The sequence below is a fragment of the Chionomys nivalis genome, chromosome 5 (assembly GCF_950005125.1).
Source record: "Chionomys nivalis chromosome 5, mChiNiv1.1, whole genome shotgun sequence".
Lineage (NCBI taxonomy): Eukaryota > Metazoa > Chordata > Mammalia > Rodentia > Cricetidae > Chionomys > Chionomys nivalis.
In genome coordinates, this window is record NC_080090.1 from 65,536,684 (window position 1) to 65,559,248 (window position 22,565).

At 40.1% G+C, this 22,565-nt stretch overlaps 1 protein-coding gene across 1 annotated transcript in view; it reads left to right on the forward strand.

The window, feature by feature from the left end:
- The first annotated feature begins 704 nt into the window (after nt 1-704).
- Xpr1 (xenotropic and polytropic retrovirus receptor 1) overlaps nt 705-22,565 on the forward strand; it is a 142,406-nt gene continuing 120,545 nt past the window's right edge. The window contains exon 1 of the mRNA XM_057770065.1: nt 705-937. Within this exon, the coding sequence (XP_057626048.1) occupies nt 869-937 (69 nt within the window). The 5' untranslated portion in view covers nt 705-868. The remainder of the gene's footprint in view (nt 938-22,565) is intronic.

Genomic DNA, 22,565 nt, shown 5'->3' on the forward strand with positions numbered 1-22,565 from the left:
CCAGAGGTTCAGCCTGGATACGGGACTGTCTCACCAGAGGGTGGATGCAAATAGGATTCTTTTTCCTCTCAGCGCTGTCTTCTCTCTCAACCCTTGTCCCAAGCCTCAGTCAGTTGACTAGTTTCAGTCCTGGTTTGTATCCAGGTGTTTTGGCTTTTCTTCTAACTCCAAGACTAAATAGACAATTAGGTGGACAGAAACAGCACAAATTTTTTGGCATTGACATTTTAAATTGAATTCAACAAGCATTTATTGAGCCCCTAGAGCATGCAAATACAGTTCCTTTAAATGCATTTGGCTCTTAACTGTTTCAACTATTCAATTTGGATTAATACTGATTCATCTTTAAGGGTTTTATGAAGAATCAGTATTAAGATGGAAAAAATATTTGCACAGTTCTCTGCAAATATAAGCGTCTTGTGTGGATTATTGTTGCTCCAGTACTAATATTAATTGAAATAACAACAGTTCTGCTTCCCAGGCAGACTGTATGTAGAAAGCAGCTGTAGAAGACAGAAGACAGGCGGAAGAGGTCAGGGGCGGTGCCTTTACCTCGTCCGGCCCAAAGAGGCGGAGTATAGAGGAAAGCCCCCGGAGGCCCCGCCCTGTACCCCGCCCCCTCCGTTCGAGCGGCGTAGGCGGTTACCATGGCGATGACGTCTAGAGGGCGGGGTGGGGCGGGGCTATGGAGAGGAGGAGGAAGATGGCGGGAGGGCGGCTCTGAGGAGACCTCGGCGGCGGCGGAGGAGGAGAGAAGCGCAGCTCCGCGCAGCGCCGGGGCCCATGTGGGGAGGAGTCGGAGTCGCAGTTGCCGCCGCCGCCGCCTGTAGCTGCGGGAGCCGAGTGGGAGTGAGGGGGACACGGCAGGATGAAGTTCGCCGAGCACCTCTCCGCGCACATCACTCCCGAGTGGAGGAAGCAGTACATCCAGTATGAGGTACCCGCGGCGGCCGGGTTTGGGGCGGGCTCGGAAGGGGCTGCCATCTCCCCAGTCGCGACCTCAGCCTCCGCCGTGAGCTCCCCGGCCGGGGCGGACTTTGACCCACCGCCGTGGGGAGCCACTGCGGCATCCCCGGCGCTTTTGGCCCCCGGCGGCCAGGCCGTCCTTCCCCTCCCCCGCAGCCCTCTGCCGCCGGGGTAACGGATATGCAGGCGGCGGCGAGAGGAAGGGCACAGCCGGGCTGGGGCTGGGGAATGGTGGTGGGAGGCTGAGCCGCAGGTGTGACGGCGGCCCGGGGTCGCGGCGGTTCGGCGCCACCCTCTCTCATTTCCCCCTGACCTCCGGTCCCCACCGCGGAAGATTACCCCCTAGCTAAGGTTAGGTGCTTCTCGCCGCTCATCTCTCGCCAAGGAATCGTGCTCTTGCAAGATAAGCCCCTCGAGCGATTGCCTTCAGGCCACCGAGCCCGTCGGCTTACCCCCTCTTGCCCAGTGTTGACAAAGGCTTTGTAACAGGATTGAAACTTGGTGAAATGTGTTTTCCTCTAATGCAGTGGTTATAGTTTCCAAACGCATTGAACTAATAGTTCTGTTTTGATAAGGAGACGGTGTCTAGTCTTTGTACTGATTGCACGAACTATACAGAGGAACCTCATCTTTGGATTTTCACTCTTCTCAGGTTTTGGAATGGAGGGAAGAGGAAGGAGGCAAGAGGATCATTTCAAATTTCAGATTTTCTGCTAAGTTTTTTGTTAGGGAGAAAAATCACTGTAATGTAAATACTGTACCTTACTTGTGTGTTACAGGAGTCATGTTCCTCCCTTCCTCTCAGTTTCTTCTTCCACAGCTTTTGGAGGCTATTTAATAGATAGTGTAAGGAACCTTGAGTCAATATTGGGAACAGTAAAGACAGGGAAATCCACTCACATATTTAGAAGGTAGTGTACCTGAAGGGTTTTGAGCTTGCAATAGGTTATTCTCAGAAGCTAGTAGCTCATCTCCTGGATAGAGAAAGACAGCTGGGTCTCTAACCTCCAGGAATTCACATCTATGGTCTGAGCAGGAACAAAGAGTATAAAATCAATAGGAGTGCGCGCACACACACACACATACTGGCTAGGTTTTATGAATTAAAATATTTTGGATCTCTTTTTAACTTTATATAAATTTAGTGATAGGATGTTTAGGCGACAGCAGTAAGTTCATTTATTCATGTAGCCAGTGTAATAATTGGAGACCGGGGGTGGGGGAAGGGTGTAGTTAGGTTAAACAGAATCTTGAAGATTGTAAAATAAGTTTACTTACAATATACTGTATTTAATGCTGGAGACCAATGGCTTATTATTGATAGTTTTTTTGTCAGTTTGCTTGTAGGGTTCTTTAACCGCATTCTGTAAGAAAAGGCTCTAACAGTTCAGGCTGTAGAGTGCTGATTTAATGTTTGTAATAACATTCAGTCAGTTTTAAAACCTTGGCTGGCCTCCAGATGGTGGGCTTCATTGAAAGGAGGCCGTGGCTCTTCATCCCCTGCTAGCACTTTCAGCACCACTGTCAGTTCTCAGAGACTAGGACCGCAGCATGCCGAAGCACATCTTATATTACACAGTATGGAGTGCTTGACTTCTGCTCAGAGGAACAGTGGTCGGGTGCATCCTGTGATTTGTTTGAAGTATTTCAACATTTGACTATTTTATAGAATTAACTTGGACTATCTTGGCCTGGAAGGGGAAGCATATGATTTAGTTTAAAACTGCAATTAACCCTTGATTTGTAATGTCAGCTTTGTGGCTGGAGTAACCACAGTGACTCTGGGACTCCTCGATTTATGTAGTCTATTTGGTTACTATTATTTCTAAATGGTTACTCTAGATTGGCCACTGAAAGAATTCCTATGCCTTAGAGTGACTGCATTTTCTTTCTCAGACCAATTATAATTTACTTTTAGAAAAATTCATTTATTGTGGATAATTGAAATTTGATTCTACAGAGAGATTCCTAGTAAGAAACATCTATTCTTGGTAGACTCATTGTTCTATAGGCAAGGTGAAAAATAAGGGGCTTTTTCTTTGTAAGTTGGATCCATTTGCATGAGACTGTAGTCTTTGTGCTGTGTATTATTTCTAAAGATTTGGTGCTGTTCCTTTAAACATAGCATAGAGGTATGAGTAAGAATTGCTAAGGTCTGGGAATGTTAGTGACTTTAAAATGCCAGGGAAGAGACTATCTCAAAAAATAGGGGAAAAAGGTATCTATAATAAAAAGTTAGCTTTTGCTAAGCATTTGCTTAATTTTTTGTAATATGTGTTTTCATGTAGTAGAAAATAATGCTGACCAAAACAGTTGGCAGAACAGACAGTTGGATTTGTTTTTCAAGCTCCAGTGATGAAATTTGATGCATTTTCCTTAATTCAAGCTTAGGTTGCCTTCTAGTGCCCCAGACCAACAGAAACTGTTCAGTTTCTTTGTTTTGTCAGTTTATTAATTATTACTTGAGTTAGGTGGAGCTTTAGATGGAAACTGAACATTTTGCTTGCATTATAATTCTATATAATATTTAATTATATATAATAGTATAGATACATGTGGCATGGTAGGTGCTAGTTCTTGTGTATGTTAGCTGTGAGGCCCTGGAGAGAATGTTTTTGCTCTTCCTGCTCTCTTCTTTTCCATAAAGAAATACATAAAGGGCCAAAGCCCTTTAAGGCCCATTCTAGTTCCTAAGTGTTTGGTTTAACTTTTAATTTCCTGAATTACTAAAATTATTGATAGTATTACGTCAACATCCTGAAATTATTATTATTATTATTAGTCTTTAAAAAATTTTGGCTTTCATAGTCAGAATAAGCACAGAAGAATAGAGAAACAAGGCAAGACCATATACAGGACTTCTAGTTGATGCTTTATGAACAGTTTTACCAAGAATAAATACAAATGAGCAGAGACATCTTTGTTCCTGATAATCTGAGTACAAATCTCAGGGTAGAAAATGGAACATCAGTAAGTGTTGGAACAATCCTTTGAAAAACTTTAGAATCAATGGTTGTATCTGTAATAGGTTAATTGAAACTAACTCAGACCAATTTCATCCAGATAGACTAGTGTGATCAGATAGTATTTTGCAGAATATTAACAAAAGAGGTCAGTATATTTGATGCCTTTGATTGTTGACATGATCTTTTTTCTCTCTCTCTAGGGTCCTGTGCTTTGGTGTCTCAGGAACCAAGAATGACTTTTTAAATGTATACTGTAGTAAGCATAAGCATAAAACAGTGAGCTCTCCAAAATTGAGGAATTAAAAGGAATTTAAAAGGTTATCTACTTCCTTGCTTTTTCAGGCAAAAAAACTTAGGTCTAGAAAGGTTAAGCCATTTGGATTCATATAAATGTGTGGACACACACACACACATCTGATTTGTTTCTTGAGCACTGTATGTTTCAGTATTGGGAACCAGGTCACATTAGCTGTGTGACCCTATGAAATCACTTCCTCCTTTTGGGGTTTCAGGTTGTTTTTCTGTATGTGGTGTTGGAGAACTGAACTTTGATGATTTCTAAGTAAGCCTTTTATAATCCAAGCACCCATTCAATTCTAAATTTCTGTTTTTTTTTTTTTTTTTGGTTTAATTATGTTCATGAAGAGAATTTAAGGAACTAATTTCAAATCCTAATATAAAATTAATGTTTTAAAAAAACATCTTTTCAAAAAACTTAATGAAAAGCCAGACATAGTGATGTTCGCCTTAAATTCCAGCACTTGGGAGTCAGAGGCAGAAAGATCTTTGTGAGTTGAGGCCAGCATGGTCTACATGGTGAGTTCCAGGACAGCCAGAGCTACATAGTGAGACCCTGTCTTCAAAACAAAACAAAAACAAAAATCCTCCATATAAATAAATACGCCAAAAAATTAATAAATTAAAAAAAATTAATTCAGATTTTGTTGTGACTTGAAAATTCAGTGAATTTTTTTTTTTTTTTTTTTTTTTTAATTTTTTTCGAGACAGGGTTTCTCTGTAGCTTTTTGGTTCCTGTCCTGGAACTAGCTCTTCTAGACCAACCAGGCTGGCCTCGAACTCACAGAGATCCACCTGCCTCTGCCTCGTGAGTGCTGGGATTAAAGGCGTGCGCGACCACCGCCCGGCTCAATGAAATCTTTTGTGTCCATTGCTGGGGATTGAACCCAGGGCTTTGGGCATGCTAAGCAAGTCACTCTACCACTGAACTACATCTCCAGCATAAGACTTTTGTTTTCCTTAAACAGAAAGCAATGTGATGAACTGATTTTATGTTGCATGATCTGGAAAATGTACTGCATAAACTGCACTTCCTCATTGTCAGGTGGAAGGAAGCCTTGCTGTGATGTTGTTCTGATTTTCACTTATAAAGCCCTTCTGTGGGAAAGCTGGTGTTGCAGCTTCCATGTCTCAGGGGTATTATGTTGATTAGTTAGGGTTCACTTGCCTGCCTTGCTGGAACTTGTTTGAAATTTTCAGTTTGGCCACCCGATGGGGCACAAACCACAGTTTTTCTTGACGGGACTTCTGCAAATAAAGTACAGTGTAGTATATTTTAAATAATGATTATGAATGATTGTTAGTGAGATGTCTGACATTTACAAATATGATTTAAATGAGTGAATAAAAGTAGAGCAGGAAGCTATAACTGTTCTTTATTGTCTCTGTAAAGTATATTAGGGTGAGTATCCTGGTAAGATTATACTTGTCTATCCATCTCTGAGGCTGATTTTGGATCAGCTTTTGGGTGAAGGCCCAGATCATAAGAACCTAAGAATCTTATTTGACCTGGGGTGACCATGGAAAACTAGTTCTGGCTTCAAGTCCTCATTTGGAAAACATTTGAGAGACCGAGTTATACTTGCTGGGGGTTTCAGGTACTTTTGACTTTTAGTCCCTAAAGCAGCGTACCCCAAACTCTATGGAGTGAGACAAGATAGTGTTAAAACCATTAGTTTTGTCAATTTTATGCATACGAGAAGGAAGAAATAACATTTCCAAATGTTAGTAAAGGATTGGTGTAGCACTCTGCCAGGCAGGCTTCCCACAAATGTTTTAAAATTCTGAGGGAGTCAGGGTTTTCAGTGATTTACTCACTTCTTTGTTCGTTGTCAGCGGGTAGCAGTTAGTACAGTTTGCCTAGGTAAATGAATGCTGTGTAAGTTTAGCTCAGTCAACCTTCAAAGTCAGTAAAACTTAAAGGAACCCAACAGGAGATGCTATGAGGTAATGCCAGTGTGTAAGCATAGTGAACAGCATGACAATGACAACTGACTTATCTAGAAATAGCCCCTAGCCAGACTCCAGGTAAAGTAGCAATACTTTGTTAGATCTGACAAAAAGTTCACCAAAGTATTTCACAGTTGTTAAGATAACCTTTTGAAGTCAGTGTTTATTTCCTCTGACATCCACGATTAACTTAAATCTCATGAGTGCCTTGATAGTCTGGTATCCATCAAAATTAGGTTCAAAATTAAAGCAGTCCTGATCCTTACACTAGCCCTTTGAAATACTGAGATAAATTATTAAATCAAAAATACTCAGGAAAGGTTTTTTTTTTTTTTTTTTTTTTAAGTCTTATTGAAGGAGGTCTATACTAGTATAAAGAACTTAGATCAGGAATAAGGAGCTAAGTAATTCCTAAGGTCCGCTCTGTCATCGAGTGCTCATAGTGAACACTTCTGTGCGCACTCTGTGTCCAGGTATGCACCCACTTATGTGCATTTGTGTTTAGAAGCCAGAGGTTGGCATCAGGTATCTTCTATTGCTCTCCATCTTATCTATTTTTGAGGTGGTCTCAAAATATGGCTCTAGCTGGTCTAGAACTCACAGAGATGCACCTGCCTCTACTTCCTGAGTGCTGAGATTAAAGCCTTGCCCCACTTTTGTTTATTTAAACAGCCTCTCTACAGGACCTTGGAATGTACACTGGAACTCACTGTGTAGAATAGGCTGGCCTCAAACTCAGAGGGATCTGCCTGCACTGAGTGCTGGGAGTAAAGGCATGTGCCACCACACCCAGCTCCTCCTTAGTTTTTGAAGACAGATCTCTCACTGAACCTGGACCTTGTTGATTTGGCTAGACTGGATGGTCAGAAAGCCTCAAGGATCCACCTGCTTTCATTGCTCCTGTTCTGGTGTTACAGACAAATTACGCCATACCAGGATTTTACATGGAGGTTGAGGATCCAAACTCAGGTCTTCATGATTGTTCAGTGAACTGTGTATTCACCAAGCCAGGTCCCCAGTCCTCAGCCCCAACAGTTGGTCTTTTTAAGATAGAAAGGTGGGATGCAGTCACAGAGGAAAGTGGGGAAGTCTCAATCTCTATTTCACTCCTCCACTTAATCTCTCCATATTCCCTTTCCCTCGGTCTTTCCTTCCTCCTCTTCCCCCTTTCCAGAAAGGGTTTCCGCATAAGCCTGGCTGGATGACCTTGAATTTCTGATCCCTTTGCTTCTACCTCTAGTGCTGAGATTGGTAGGCTTGAGCTACCGTTCCCAGTTTACACCTTACTGGAGAAAGAACCCAAGATTTTTCACTAGTGCTAGGCAAGCACTCTTATCAACTGAGCTGTCCCTCTAGCTCCAGAAAGTGTGCTTTGTGGGTTGCTTTTTTTTTTTTTTTTTTTTTTAAATGCCTTAGAGCAATGGTTCTCAAGCTTTTTGAATCCTAGGACACTATGAAACAAAATTATAAAGGATGTCAATGTCTATTATATGCTCTATTAGAAACTAAAAACTGAGGAATGTTTAGTATGCAATATACAAGCACATCTTTTACTAACCACTAGGGGTATGACCTTACATTTCATACAGCATCTAAAACTACTTTGTGTACCTGTGGAAGAAGGAAACAACAACAAAAAAAAAACCAAACAAACAAAAAAAATGAGTGGTAAGTTTATGAAGTTTTTTTTTTGTTTGTTTATTTTTTTAATATAGGGTCTCACTATGTAGCCCCGGCTAACCTCAAACTCAGAGATTCTCCTGCCTATGCTTCAGGAGTGTCTCCTTAGTGCAGGGATTAAAGGCATGTGCCATCATGACCAGCTCAGCAGTACCCTCTGTGAGCACAGAACTTATTTCAGAAAGTTAGGAGATGGCTTGAATGTTCTGTTTTTACAAAACATGGGAGAGGATAAGGGATTCTGTAGGGTGAGGACTTCCTGGTGCCTGCTACACAGAGAAGGGCCATAGAGAAAAGAAATTTGGCTTCCCTGGATTTCACCTGCTAAGTCAGTAAAGCTAGAATTGAAATTAAGTCTCATACTGTGGAGCTCTTGCTTCTGTGAGGGAGTGTAAATAGCAGCAGTGGTGGTAGTGGTGGCGATAACAGCAGCAGCTAGGATTTGTTTGTTTATTTATTTGAGGGCTTACGTCACACCTTGTGATAAACACTTTAGAAAACATTTCTCTTAAAAGCAGGCTGTGTATGTAGGTTGTTAGTACTGTCTTAGGAGGGGTAGGCTAAGCTTCTAAATAACTATACTGCTGCTCCTAGTTACAGGAGCACAGATGAGACAGTGACCTGTTTCTGTATCACCTATTCTGGTGAAGTGATGACTGGTCTTTTCTGTCAGTAGGGTTTGGAGGCAGCGGAGTCCTTAGTAGGACAGAATTCACCTCTGTTAACTTATGTTTCCTCATACTGGTCATAACAGTATGAATAAACAGCTAATACGATGAGCATAAGAAGAAGGGGATGAGTTGTGGTAAAAAGAGGAGTGTGAAAGTGGATATTGCTGTTGATTGCCTCAGTTGTGGCAGTTAGCTTTAAGGTTTATGTCAAGGTTACATGTTCCTGTAAGGAACAGTTTGGTTCCAGTTTTGTCCAAGTGAGAATGGAATCAGAGAGATTAAATGATGAAGGTCATTTGGCTTGGTCAGTGGCTGAGCTGTTATCCTGATTTATTTTATTGGCTTTATGTGTTAACGCAGAGAACCTAAAGTCAGACTGTAGGTTCAAATCAAAGCTCACCGGCTTACTAGCTTAGTGACTGCCCTTCTTCCAGTATTCAGTTCTGTTTTCTTTGCCTACCTAAGCTCTGCCCTATCAACAAGGCCAAGGTAGTTTCTTTATTCATTAACCAATGAAAGCAACACACAAACAGAAGGAACTCCTACACCATATCCAGATATAGCTAACGGAGTTTGATTTTATTAGAGCATTGGACAGTCTATAGAGTGAACCTGGAAAGGATCTGGGAGGGATTGAAAAGCCTAGAGCACTGTGAAGATATGTTCCTGGGTATGAATTGTAAATATTTATTTACTTATTGACAGGATCTCAGTATGTAGCTCAGAACTGCCTCAGAGTTGCCATCCTCCTGCCTTAACCTCCTAAGTGCTGTGATTATAGGCATGTATTACCATTCTTTGTCTATAAAAGATTTAAAGAGATGACACAATGTGGTATGTGTCTATCTGTAATTTGTATCTTACATGATGTTTTAGAAAAATTATGATCAAAGACAGGAAAAACAGAGAGTATAGTAAAAATTATGAAGACTTGAATCAGTGTTTTAATCGGTTTTATATATAGTTCACATTTTAAATGAAATTGGGATATGTTAAAAATTAATGCTATATCGTTTTTCTGTTTGACATAGTATTTCAGTCTTAGAAGTATATAAACCAATGATGTGTGTTGCTGTTGGTGGCTTTTTAGATTTGATGTTATAGTGTAACATTTACCAGATGTTTACTGAATGTCCAGCCAGGTAGTAGATATTGTCCATCTAGTATCTAGCCCACCATCTGTCACATTTAGCTACTTATATATTTGTTGGATGAAGTTTCTCATGTGATCTTTACAACAGGCCTGTTGACATAGGTGTTTATCTTATTTTTGAAGAAAAATATCTCATACTCTATTAGTTGTCCAAGGCTGCACAGTTAGTTTAGGATGAATTAAGATTATGAACTCAGTTTTGTCTTAGTACAGATTCTATTATTTTTAACTTTTGAGATTGCAATATAATTATGTCATTTTCCCTTCTCTTTTCTCTCTCCAACCCCTTTCATGTACCCCATTCCCTTGCTCTCATTCAAATTCAGTTCTGTTATCACTGTGATAAGTTTTCTGTGCAATGGTTCTGCTGAGTAGGAAAAAAGTTGAAGGGGAAGAATTGTTTTTTATTTGGTACTTAGGAGTCTCAGGGCATTTGCTACAGGAACTAATAAATGCTGCTGGTATTTGAATGAAAGGTGTCATTTGAGGTCAGTGCCTTGCTTGGGAACACCATTTTACTGGTTGCCAAAGAGTTTCACAGAATGTCTTTACTTTGAATTCACTGTGCCCCAAGTTCCAATCTAAATTGATCTTTTCAGTAACCCTAGATTGATGGGGCTTGGCCAATTGTATACAATTAAGTGGTTGGCTGAATATTGTAAGCTCACAAAGGAGTGATGTTTAAATACCCGTGTACCAAATTATTCATTACAATGAGAAATGTACTTAGCATCCATATTTTAGGCTAAAACAGGTTTTCCTTGTCATCATATTGTTTGTCTGTTTTCTCCACCAGCCTATTGAGAGGAGATAATTATGAAACTGGCTGAGCATGTGATTAGAAAGCTAGAGTTAATGATGCACTCATTTTATTCTACAAGGCCTTTGGTCTTACACTGTTTGAATGGATCAAATTCCTTGTGTATATCTTTTTTACTGGAGTATGCTTGGATATGCTGCCATTGTTACTGTTTTGAGACATTCTTTCCCCTTTACTTTAAATGTTGACCTCCTTTGTTCTATTTTCTTTTTCTTTTTAAGATAATGTTAATGCTGGGCTGAGAGATGACTTAGCAGTTAAAAGCACCTACTATCGGCCCAAAGACTATTTGAACCATATGGTAGAAGGAGAGAACCAACTCCCATGGTTTTTCTCTGATTTCTGCACATGTGCTGCAAGACATGTATGCTTGCATTCACACAAGCATGAATTTTAAAGACTGTTTTAAAAAGACAATGCTAATATCTATACTGGTATATGAATGTTTTGTTCACAGTTTTTTTTTTCCCCAGTACTAGGACTTGAACTCAGGGTCTTATGTATGCTGTGCAGGCATTCTACCACTGAACTACATCTCTGACCTCTGCCTAGTTGGATTTTAAGAAAGCAATTTGAAGTTTGGCTTTATTATTTAATAGTGATTACCCTTTCTGAATCTTAGATTCTACCTGTGGAAGAGGCTTTCTGAGTCATTGTGATACTGGAGGTAAAACATCTGGTCTGTATATTATAGGCAATAGTAATGTATTATTTATTACCAAGCCAGGGAGACAGTTGACTGTTAGAGGTTTTATCACTGGAAGGCATTATTTGGTTTTAAGGAAAGCAGCACTGGCAATTATCTTGATAGGTAAACTGCAGTACAGCACTATGCAGTAGGACTTGCAGTGATAGAGGAAATGTTCCATATCTATCTAGTCCAGTATGTGGCCACGAGTCACATATGACTGATGGGTCCTTCAAATGTGGTTCATGAGACTGCAGAACTCAATATTTAATTTTAGCTAATTAAAATTTTAATAGCAACATGTGGCTAGTGGCTACTGCAGAGCTCTGAAACTTTTATTATTCATGGCCATGACAAGAACAGAGAATCCCAGTTTAGATTCCTTTTATTACTTTACACCTTTTTTCTGTCTCTGATTCTGGGTTTCCCAGCATCCAGGATGGCCAGTGTTCTAGGCTTGTCATTGGCAGTGGCTGTTCAGCAGCCTTGAATCAAGGTCTAATTTTTGAGTTGCTGGAGATTGTGTCTCAAAAATTGACCCAATGACTATTTGCTTTAGAGCCATACAGGCTGTGTGTAAAACCAGAAATTCAGTCTAGAGAGATGGTTCAGCCTTTAAAGATACCTTCTGCCAAGCCTGATTACCAGAGTTTGCTGCCTGGGACCCACACAGTGAGAGGAAAGATATGACTTGTGAAAGTTGTTCTCTGACTGCCACTGGCACTGTGGCACTTGTGCACCCCCACTGCACCCCAGCCACCCACACAACACACAAATAAAAACAACAGCCTCTATAAGCTGAATCAAACCAGCATGAGTTCTGAGCTCTTGATGATGGACGTTACAAAATCATCCCACACTTGTTCAGAATTACGTATAATAAATGGTTATTTATTTAGGGAAGACTTACAGATCACTGTCCTAAATCACAATCCTGTGCACAAATGGAGAACAGGAACAGAGTCTAGCAGCTGGAAATGAGAGCTGGAAGCAAGAGAGAGAGATAGCGCTGGTGCACATGCTTTGTAGCTGCGTTTATAGTATAAGAGACCCTGCCCAAGTGGGCTGGTAACATAAAGGCTATTGACTGAAGGAAGTGAAGGAGCTCCCACAGCATCGTATCTTTAAGGCTATTGGCTGAAGGAGCAGAAGGAGCTCCCACAGCAAGCTATGACTCAGAAAGATGTAACTTTGTCTTTTCTTTTGTTCTGTCTCTTTCTTTCTGCTGCTGGCCAGAACTTAGGGACTTCTTCACACCCTCTTAAGCTCCCTCACCTCCATGTGACTGTGTGCCTCCATGTCAAGTGGCATGACTTAAACCTTCTCTCCTCCATTTTCCTCCTCTGAGTAGCTGCTGAGATGTACAGCTTGTCTGCTGAAGGGATTTTTCTTTTAAACTCTAATAAAATTGCTCTTGAATGTCAAAAAAAGAATGTAATTTATAGACCTCAGTAGTGCAAGTATCTAGACCCCACTAATTCCGTGGAAAAGTAGAATTTCTGGAATTCAAACCACATATTCTGATTAAAAAAGAAAACAACTTTCTGTAAACCACTGAAATGATTCTTACTATTTTCATAAGTGAAAAAAACAGATTTACTTGTTATAATAGTGAGATTTATAAGTTTGTTATTTCAATGTGTGTATGAGTAATTTTACAGTTAGCATCTTTACTTAGTTTCTAATGTTGATCATGTACTGGGTTCATGAAAATTTTGTTGTGTTTCCTCACAATTCCTATATGCATATAGGAAGAGTATATCTGCCTTGTTTGTGAAACTAACCTAGAATAGCATTTCTAGTGTAAAGTCAATGACCTCTATACTTTGATTAAAGATTTAAAGATGGATAACTACTTTAAAGCAAACTCACAGGAGGATTCTTGATCTAAAATAAAATAGAAAGTGCTTGACTTTAGAGAACACTCTTGAGTGATATATGCAAATGAGCTCTGATGAGGCTATTATATAATTACCATCATATTCACATGCCATTGTTTAACCAATGAATATTGAAACAGAGAAACAGAGAGACAATATCCTAGTTTTCCTTCAATTGTATTCTCTCTCTCCTTTCTCTCTCTCTCTCTCTCTCTCTCTCTCTCTCTCTCTCTCCTCTCTCTGTCTCTGTCTCTGTCTCTCTCTCTCTCTCGTGTGTGTGTGTGTGTGTTGTGCTGTATGTGCACATGTGCCTGTGGGTGCTTCTACCTATGCATGCTCAGAGGCCAGAGGAGGCTATTAGTGTCCTACTCTATCACTCACCACTTTATTCCCTTGAGACACAGGTCCCTCAGTGAACCTGGAGTAGTTCTGGCAGCATGTAAACACCAGGGACTTTCCTGTTTCTTCCCCCTACAGTTTTGAGATTACAGGTGTGTGTCACTACGTCCCACTTTTTACATAGGTGCTGGGAATTTGAACTATGGTCTTCATGCTTGCCCAGCAAGCACTTTTACCCACTGATCCTGTTTCCAGTCCCCCTAGTTATGTTTTCTTAGCAGGCATGTTCTTAATTATGAGGGTTGGGGAAGAAATCAGCTTGCGATCCTACCATTTGTGTATACACTTGATTTTCAGTCTGTGCTTGTTGCCTCTGTCCTCTGCTTGGTCTGCAGTCAATATCCTAGTCCCTCCTCTTTCCTTCAGTTCAGTTTCTTGGTCTAAATGATGTTAGTGTCTGGTGGGATATGTGTGGAAAGTATTGTGGTAAGCCAGGAGTAGACCTGTTAACTACTTTATTCAACCAATCCTGTATTTAGCATTTATTTAACTTTGGCTTCTCAACCACATGATACTTCCAGTTCCTGGCCTCTTTTGGGTTTATAGACTTGAATTGGCTTGCTTCCTGTTAGGTTCCTACTCTGAAGGTATTTCAAGTTTTCTGTGTTGTGTGGTAAATCAGTTCACTCCTCTCCTGCTGTTTTGGGCAGATGTATTAAACCAGCTACCTGCTATATCTCCTTCCCCATGTTTTCCTTACAGCTTTATACTTAAAAAATTACTATATTGTCATTAAGCTTTGAGAGGGAAGGGGGATAAATATATTGTCTTACTTAGGGTTTCTATTGCTGTGAAGAGACACCATGACCACGGGAACTCTTATAAAGGATAATATTTAATTGGGGTGGCTTACAGTTTCAGAGGTTTAGTCCATTATCACCATGGTGGGCCATGGTAGCATGTAGGCAGACAGGGTGCTGGAGAAGGAGCTCAGAGTTCTATACCTTGATATGCAGGTAACAGGAAGTGAACTGTGTCACTGGACATAGCTTGAGCATAGGAGACCTTAAAGTCCTCCCCCTACAGTGACATACCTTCCAGCAAGGGCATACCTACTCCAACAAAGCCAATTTCCTAATAGTGCCACTCCCTATAGGTTTATGGGGACCAATTACATTCAAACTACCATGTGTATGTAGTCAACATGTCATATTTCTGGAATATATACTCACTGTTAACTTAGAGTTACTCCATTACCTATATTAGTGCTGTTACTTGGAATGTCTAGGAGAACTATTTAAAACATACTTTGAGGGCTGAGAATCATAACTGGTAGAGTATATGTCTAACAATAGAACTCTGGGTTTAGTCCCCAGTACACTACTCCCTAAATTGAGATGATGGTACCTTTCAGGATTTATGTTAAAAGTGTTTTTCGTTTATTGTTAGTTAGCAATTTGCTTCAAATTAATATGAAGACTTCCACCTGATTTGCTTGACAGCCTATAATACAGTGTATTGAAGGGAAAAATGAACAAAGAATTGCTCATTGGATTTGTTGACAACTGGAAATGTGAGAGTGTTTGCCTAACATGGGCAAGGACCTGGGTTCAGTTTCCAGCTCCAAAACCAGAAGGAACCAGGGAATGGGGGCAGGCAGAGAGAAAGAAGTTAATCTGATTTCACATGGAAACTTTAACCCTCTATTAAAATGATTAAATGTCAGTGAGATCTGCCACTCTGACAAGGAGGTGCGATTTAGAAGAGGAAGAGGTTGAAGGCAGTGAACAGCAGAGGTGACATTTCATGTTTGTCTTCTGTTGCATGTAAGTGAGCTTTGGGGGATTAATCTAAAGAAGTTTCACTTATTGATTGATTGATTGCTGCCCAGTAAGTCCATATTTAGCAGTAGGTTTTTTATATTTTCTTCCATTTTTCTAGCAGGTAACAAACTATATCAGTAAACAAAAGAATTGCCACATCTAATGACACAGTCTGTCCGTCTTTTGACTAATACTCTCTGTGTAGAATAAGCTTATGTTTTGAAAGGTGAATGTCTCAAGCTGTTCTTCTACTCTTGAGTATTTCTTAGAAAAGACAGAACGTTTTCTATTGGATTTGATTGCATTGTAACAAGGACCTTAAAAAATTCTTGTTTGTTCGTTTGTTTTTTTAAAATTTCTGAGACCGGATCTCACTGTGTAGCTTTGACTGGCTCAGAACTTACTATGTAGACCAGGCTGGCCAGGAACATACAGAGATCTACCTGTTTCTGCCTCTGGAGTGAAGAGGTTCACTCTTCTTACTTGGTTCTTAGTAGAGTGATTTAGAAAATATGTTGGTTTTTGACATCACTTAAAATAAAATTGTGGAAACACAGCTAGTGCAGGTTATTGTGCCTGTCACAGTTTTCTCATCCATAAACTACAGAGAGCAAGATTGTCTTTTTAGGAGGGATATATGGAAGGGAATGAATTGATTAGTATTAAGTGTATAGACAGTGTTGGAGTACATAAGGATACCTTGCTAGATTGTTGAGAATTAGATGTAATAATATTTGAAAGTGCTGAAAGACCTGACCTAAGTAAGAAAGGTTATCGGTGTTATTTTCTATTGTATATGTTTACATGTTTACTCAATATTTTTACATTATACTACCCCCTTTCAATGTCAAAATTTTCTAGAAACCGGTTGATGACAGCTGAGCATTTGGACTCCATTTACGGTGCCTGGGATGTGGCAGATATGCTGGTTTTAGAATCTTTAAGAGGTGTGCCTTCTTAAAGGTTTAGGTTGTTGAGGATGCTGTGTTGGGGAGAGATTCATGTAGTTCTTATGTGATTCAGGTTAGGGGTTTTTTGTTTGTTTGTTTATTTGGATTTTTTTGTTTTGTTTTGTTTTTTTTCAAGACAGAGTTTCTTTGTAGCTTTGGACCTGTCCTGGAACTAACTCTTGTAGACCAGGCTGGCCTCGAACTCAGAAATCAGCCTGCGTCTGAGTGTTGTGCGCCACCACTGCCCAGCTCAGGTTAGTTCTTGTTAGTGCATTGTTATAAAAAGGCCAAACCAGGCCTTGTCTTGCTCTTTGACTTCCTGCGTCATCATGTGCTGTTACGTGTGCTATGACATGATACCATCTGTCATGTTTTGAGGTCAGAGTGTCTTCACTTTGTGCATGCCTGGCTTTGCATCTCCAGAACTGTGAGCTTAGTAAGCTCATAAAAATGAAAGTTGTAGCCCCACACATTTCCTAACCCAACAGCGAGAGTGGACTACTGCACTTAAGTGTCTTCAGCATTGAAATGCATCTTACACGTGCCTCAGTTGTTATTGATACTTTTCTTTCTGAAGAATATGAAAAATAACTGTGCATTCCTGACAAGAGTTTGATGAAGTAGTGTTTTTTAAAAATATCTCTTGAAATGTGAGCCATGAAGTAGTCTGAGATCCATAGATTAAAAAGAATTTATAGGCATGTAGGCATTATAAAATTTAGTTCCCTTTGAGTTTACTTTTATTTTTATTTTTAGTCTTTTCATCCTATATAATGACAAGCTTGTACTAAGAGTAGCTAGCAGTGTTACATTGTGGTGACTTTTATATTTGACCAAAAATCCAAAATGTTTTTTTTTTTAATTTATTTATTATGTATACAATATTCTGTCTGTGTGTATGCCTGCAGGCCAGAAGAGGGCACCAGACCCCATTACAGATGGTTGAGAGCCACCATGTGGTTGCTGGGAATTGAACTCAGGTCCTTTGGAAGAGCAGGCAGTGCTCTTAACCGCTGAGCCATCTCTCCAGCCCCCCAAAATGTTTTGCTAAATTGAATAGTCATAGTATATATTTAGGAAGTCTAGAAAGCAAAACCTTGAAAACATTTTCTCTGTCTAGTGAATGAAAGTGATTGGAATTTTGTCTAAAGAAATAATGAAGTTTGGAATAACTGAGGTGGGACTTTGCAATTTGATATCTCATAAAACTGGAACTGCTTTAAAATAAAAGTAACAATCAGCTAACACTTAAAATTAAGTGATGAGTCTGTATAGTTTCTAGATGTATTTTAACATGCACTTTGTTAGATACTGTGACTCACAGACCTTGAAGTGACATTGTGCCACAGGAATGTATGAATGAGCCGTGTAGACTTCAGTGCTAGAAGACTGCATCTTATCATCAGAATAAGATCCTTAGATAAAGACATGTTTTAGTCTTCTGTCAGATCTGTTTTAGCGTGGGTGTGAGTGACTTTTCAAGGGCATTTGAACTGATATAAGTTAAATTACAGTAGTGGTGGCTTTGACATGGGAATATATTTTTTTTATTATTACTAAATAAATAACTTGAAGTTGCCATAGTTCTCCTTTCTATAGTTTTTTGTATTTTATTTTTAAAATTATTTTTATTTCGCATGTATGAGTGTTTTACCTGCTTATGTTTGTGTATCACGTGTGTGCTGACACCCACAGCCAGAAGAGGGCTTTAAATCCACTAAGCTTTTACACACACACACATACACACACACACACACACACACACACATAAAATAGGTTATGGTACACCATGTGGGTGCAAACCTAGGTTCTCCAAAAGAGCAGCCAGTTTGCTTTTTGCGCTAACCCATCTGCCCAGCCCCAATAGTTTTTTGTTTGTTTGTTTGTTTAGTTTTTTAAGACAGGGTTTTTCTGTGTAGCCCTTGCTGTCCTGAAACTAATTTTGTAGACTGAGCTGTTCTCAAATTCACAAGGATCTGTCTGCCTTTGCCCCCTGGGTGTTGGGATTAAAGGCATGTGCCACCACCACTGGCTAATAGGTTTTTTTTTTTAAATATTTATTTATTTATTATGTATACAATATTCTGTCTGTGTGTATGCCTGCAGGCCAGAAGAGGGCACTAGACCCCATTACAGATGGTTGTGAGCCACCATGTGGTTGCTGGGAATTGAACTCAGGACCTTTGGAAGAACAGGCAATGCTCTTAACCTCTGAGCCATCTCTCCAGCCCGCTAATAGGGTTTTCTTGGTTTGTTTGTTTGTTTTGTTTTCTTGTGGACAAGGCTGGCTTCTGATTCACAGAGATCTGCCTGCCTCTGTCTCCTGAGTGCTGAGATTAAAGACATATGCCACTACCGCCCAGCCATTTTTCTAATTTAAAAAATTTTAGATTTATCTATTTTATGTACATATGTGAGTACCTGCATATATGTGTGTGTACCCTGAGTGTGCCGGTACCCACAGAGGCCATAAAGATAGTGCTGAATTTCCTGGAGGTTGAGTTACAGGCAGTTGTGAGTTTTGTGATTGGGTGCTGGGAGGTGAGCCCAGGTCCTCTGCAGGAGTAGTAAGTGCTCTTAGCCACTGAGCCATCTCTCCAGTCTCACTTTTTTATAATCTTTAATTTTATGGTAAGAACTAACCAAAGATGTTACTTATGATCTACTAACAGGTGCATTTGATTATATAACTTTTTTTTTTTCAAATCCAGCTTGTTGTATTAATTATCTGTTGCATTATGGTAAGTTGTTACAAAATGTAGTGGCTTAAATTAATACACATGTCTCATGGTTTCTGTGGGACAAGAATTTGGGAACAGCTTAATCAGATGATTCAGTGAAGTTGTCAGTGTTTATCTTGAACTGAGAAGCAGTGTGGGGTGGCTTAGTCAGGGTGTGCACGTTTGTGCTGCACTTTTTATGAGGCCTCAGCTCTACTACATGGAGATCTTGATAGGGCCACTTGAGGTTTTCTTGGCTGGCTTTCTCAGGAGTGGGTGATACTAGACAGAACAAGAAGAAAACACTGTATCTTTTGATCTATCTTCAGAAGTTCTACCCTGGCATCTCTGCAATATTCAGTTGCTTACACAAGCCTGCCATCTGTAGTACTGGAGGAGGCTGCACAGAAACACTACTACCAGGAGGCAAGGATTATCGGAGACTCTTTACCACACTTCTTACCAAAACCAAAAGGATACAGGGAAAAAATATAGAAATATGGGAACAATCAGAAAATTTGAGACCAAGATAGAAGTTGTTTTAGGAAATAAGGTCTTACTCGCAAACGAGCTATCTATTATCGCTCTCAAAGAAACATTGATTGTAAAGTGACTAATACTTAGCAATACTTGGGCATGGTACTTTGATAACTTTTCTGAGTCTCGGATCTTCAATTGGTTAAGTGGGAGTCATATACTTAAAAAAGACTTGCAAGTTTCTCTTAAAATAATAAAGATATTCATAATATCTGATGATAGGCATTCGTAAATATAGCTATTATTTTATAATTTTGATGGTAATATTCATTTTGATGGTAATCTTCATTGGCATCTTGACTGAATTTCTTTTCATCCAAAAGACATACTACTAGGAGTGTTGGTTAGGGCATTTCCAGAAAGGTTTAATTGAAAACCTACATGATGGTTGGTGGCACCATTATATGGGCTGGGGTTCTATACTGAATAAAAAGGAATAAGGAGGAAGTCACCTGAGTAACAGCATTTATCCCTGTCTGTTTCTGACTGGATCTGATGGGACCAGCCCCTCACATTCCTGTTGCTGTGTTTTCTCTCTGTGATGAACTCTGTCCTCTGAACCTTTCGCCCCTTACGTTGCTTTTGTCAGTTGGTTGTTCCAGCAACAACAAAAAAAGTAATATGGAAAATTGTTACATAGGGTATAACTTTTGCCATGATAAACCTGACAGTGTGCATTGTTGGTTGTTAGTTGATTTGTGGGAGAAATGTGCAGGTGTTTGGAGCTGTGAACTAGAGACAGGCCCCACAGTACTCTAAGTGGAGCTTACTGGGTCATTTTGATAGGAGTTCAGAAAAATCAAAATTCCAGGAGAAATGTGGACAATGGAGGCCTGAATTCTGAGATTTCAGAGGGGAGCAAGATTCTATTGGGGAGTTGCTTAGAGGCCATTCATGTTATTTTCTGGCAAAGAATCTGTTTTCCAAATGCCTGGATTCTGGTAAGTCAAGTGAGACTTATGGCAAAAGTAATGATCTATAATAATTTGTTTGGCAGAGGCAATTTTAAGATAGGATAGTATTGACCTGTGCTGTGGTCACTTGCTGACTGCTCTTATCCTGGTTTAGAGGAGAGAAAGTAGCAAGTGGAACTAAAAGATTGACAAGGAAAGGAGTGTGATTGAGTTTGAAGTTTTAACAAGGAGGGTGCATAGAAACACCTGCAGTTGTTGAAGAGACACTCACAATTAAGGAGAAACCTTGTTCTTTTGCAATGGGACAATAGGGAAGGTGTCCTGAGGGCAAGACCACACCCATCAAAGGCTCCACTTTAGAAGAATACAAACATTTTGTTTGCATGTTTGTATTTGAATCTTCAGATAAGTGTGTTTCATTTGAAATACTCATAGATATATCAGGAAATTAATAAAGGACAGACAGGAGGCTTTCAAAGGAGCTGTCTCAGTTTCTTTTATATTGCTATGAAGAGACCAAGGCAGCTTATGAAAGAGAGCATTTAATTGGGGTTTGCTTACAGTTTCAGAGGGTGAGTTCATGACCATTATGGTGGGGAACATGACAGCAAGCAGGCAGGCATGGTACTAGAAGAGTGATTGAAAGTTCATAGCTTATCCACAAGCATCAGACAGACAGACAGAAACACACACACACACACACACACGGGGGTGGGGGAGGGAGAGAGAAGAGAGAAAGACTGAATATTGGCTTGGCATGATAAGAGCCCACACACCTCTTCCAGCAAGACCACACCCAATCCTTCCTAAAACAGTTCCATCTACTAGGGATCAAACATTCAAATATATTAACCTTTGGGGGGCATTCTCATTCAAACCATTGTTTGAGGGAGATAGAACCACTAGGAGGGGAGATAAAATGCAATGATATAAAGGAGAATAATGGAACAAGGTTTAAAATTGGGTGGGGGATAGTAGTCCAGGGTGCAGAAGGAAATACAGGGTGAGATACAATAAAGACCTTTCAAAAAAATAATATTGGAATTAACATAGAATTTCCGTGTTTGTATATATACTGTGTGTATATGCACATATACACACACATAAAAGGAATTAAAGTGGAGTCACCCTATAACAGAACAACAGTGTCCTCACTATGTACCCAGGTTAACAAATAAAAAATCAATGCCAAATTTATTTCTTTTGGCATTGTTAACAAGTGAGATTCCATCCCCCCAAAAAACATTAAAGGCTATTGCCCATGCTATGATTACACTATTGCCAAGGACACCACATTTTTCCCTCCCTCCCTCCCTCCCTCCCTCCCTCCCTCCCTCCCTCCCTTCCTCCCTCTCTCCCTCTTTCTTTTTTAAGGGTGTTTCCCTGTGTAGTCCTGACTGTCCTGGAACTCACTCTCTATACTAGGCTAGTCTTGAACTCAGAGATCTGCTTGCCTCTTCCTCCCAAGTGCTGGGAGTAAAGGTGTGCTCCACCACTGCCCAGTGGCATCACATTCTCGAATCATAGAACATGGAGAAAATCAAGCTGACTTGGAATCTTCGTTCTCACTGGCTAGCTTTTCATAGTTAAAAAAGGTGCTGTGCATGCTGCCAGAGGAGAAAAGTAGTCATCAGTCTTACCTATCTGTGGACCCTGCAAGCTATTGTAACAACTGACCTCACAATCATGTTCACAGATGGGAGTGACCAACCACTTTCTGATTGCATCTACTCCCGCTCCAGAAGATAAAATTCATACTTTGCACCATTACTGGGCCAAGAACCTATGGCTAGATTAAATCTTAGGGACTAGGAGAGAACCTTCTTTCTACTCTTCTGCTAAATAGATGTAGTATTCAGTTGATTCCTGGTGACTTATTGTTATACCCATGAATAAATGCACCTCTCAAGCCTCATTGGAAAAGCTTTTATTGGCAGTAGATGGTGACTCACACAGAGACTCACAACTGGCCCAGTGTACATAGAATAAGAGGCTGTAGAATGCTCATCTCTAGTGTGGGACATGTATGTCATACTTTCTCCTCCCAAGGCTCATGGATTATTTTGGAAGAGGAGGTAGAAAGAGTGTGAGAGCCAGAGGTGGTGGATGGACTACAAAGAAATAGTGTCTTCCCCACACAATGAGGGTAGCTGTACATATGAACTCACAATGGTTGTGACAATATGAACAAAATCTGAAGAGGGCAGTTGG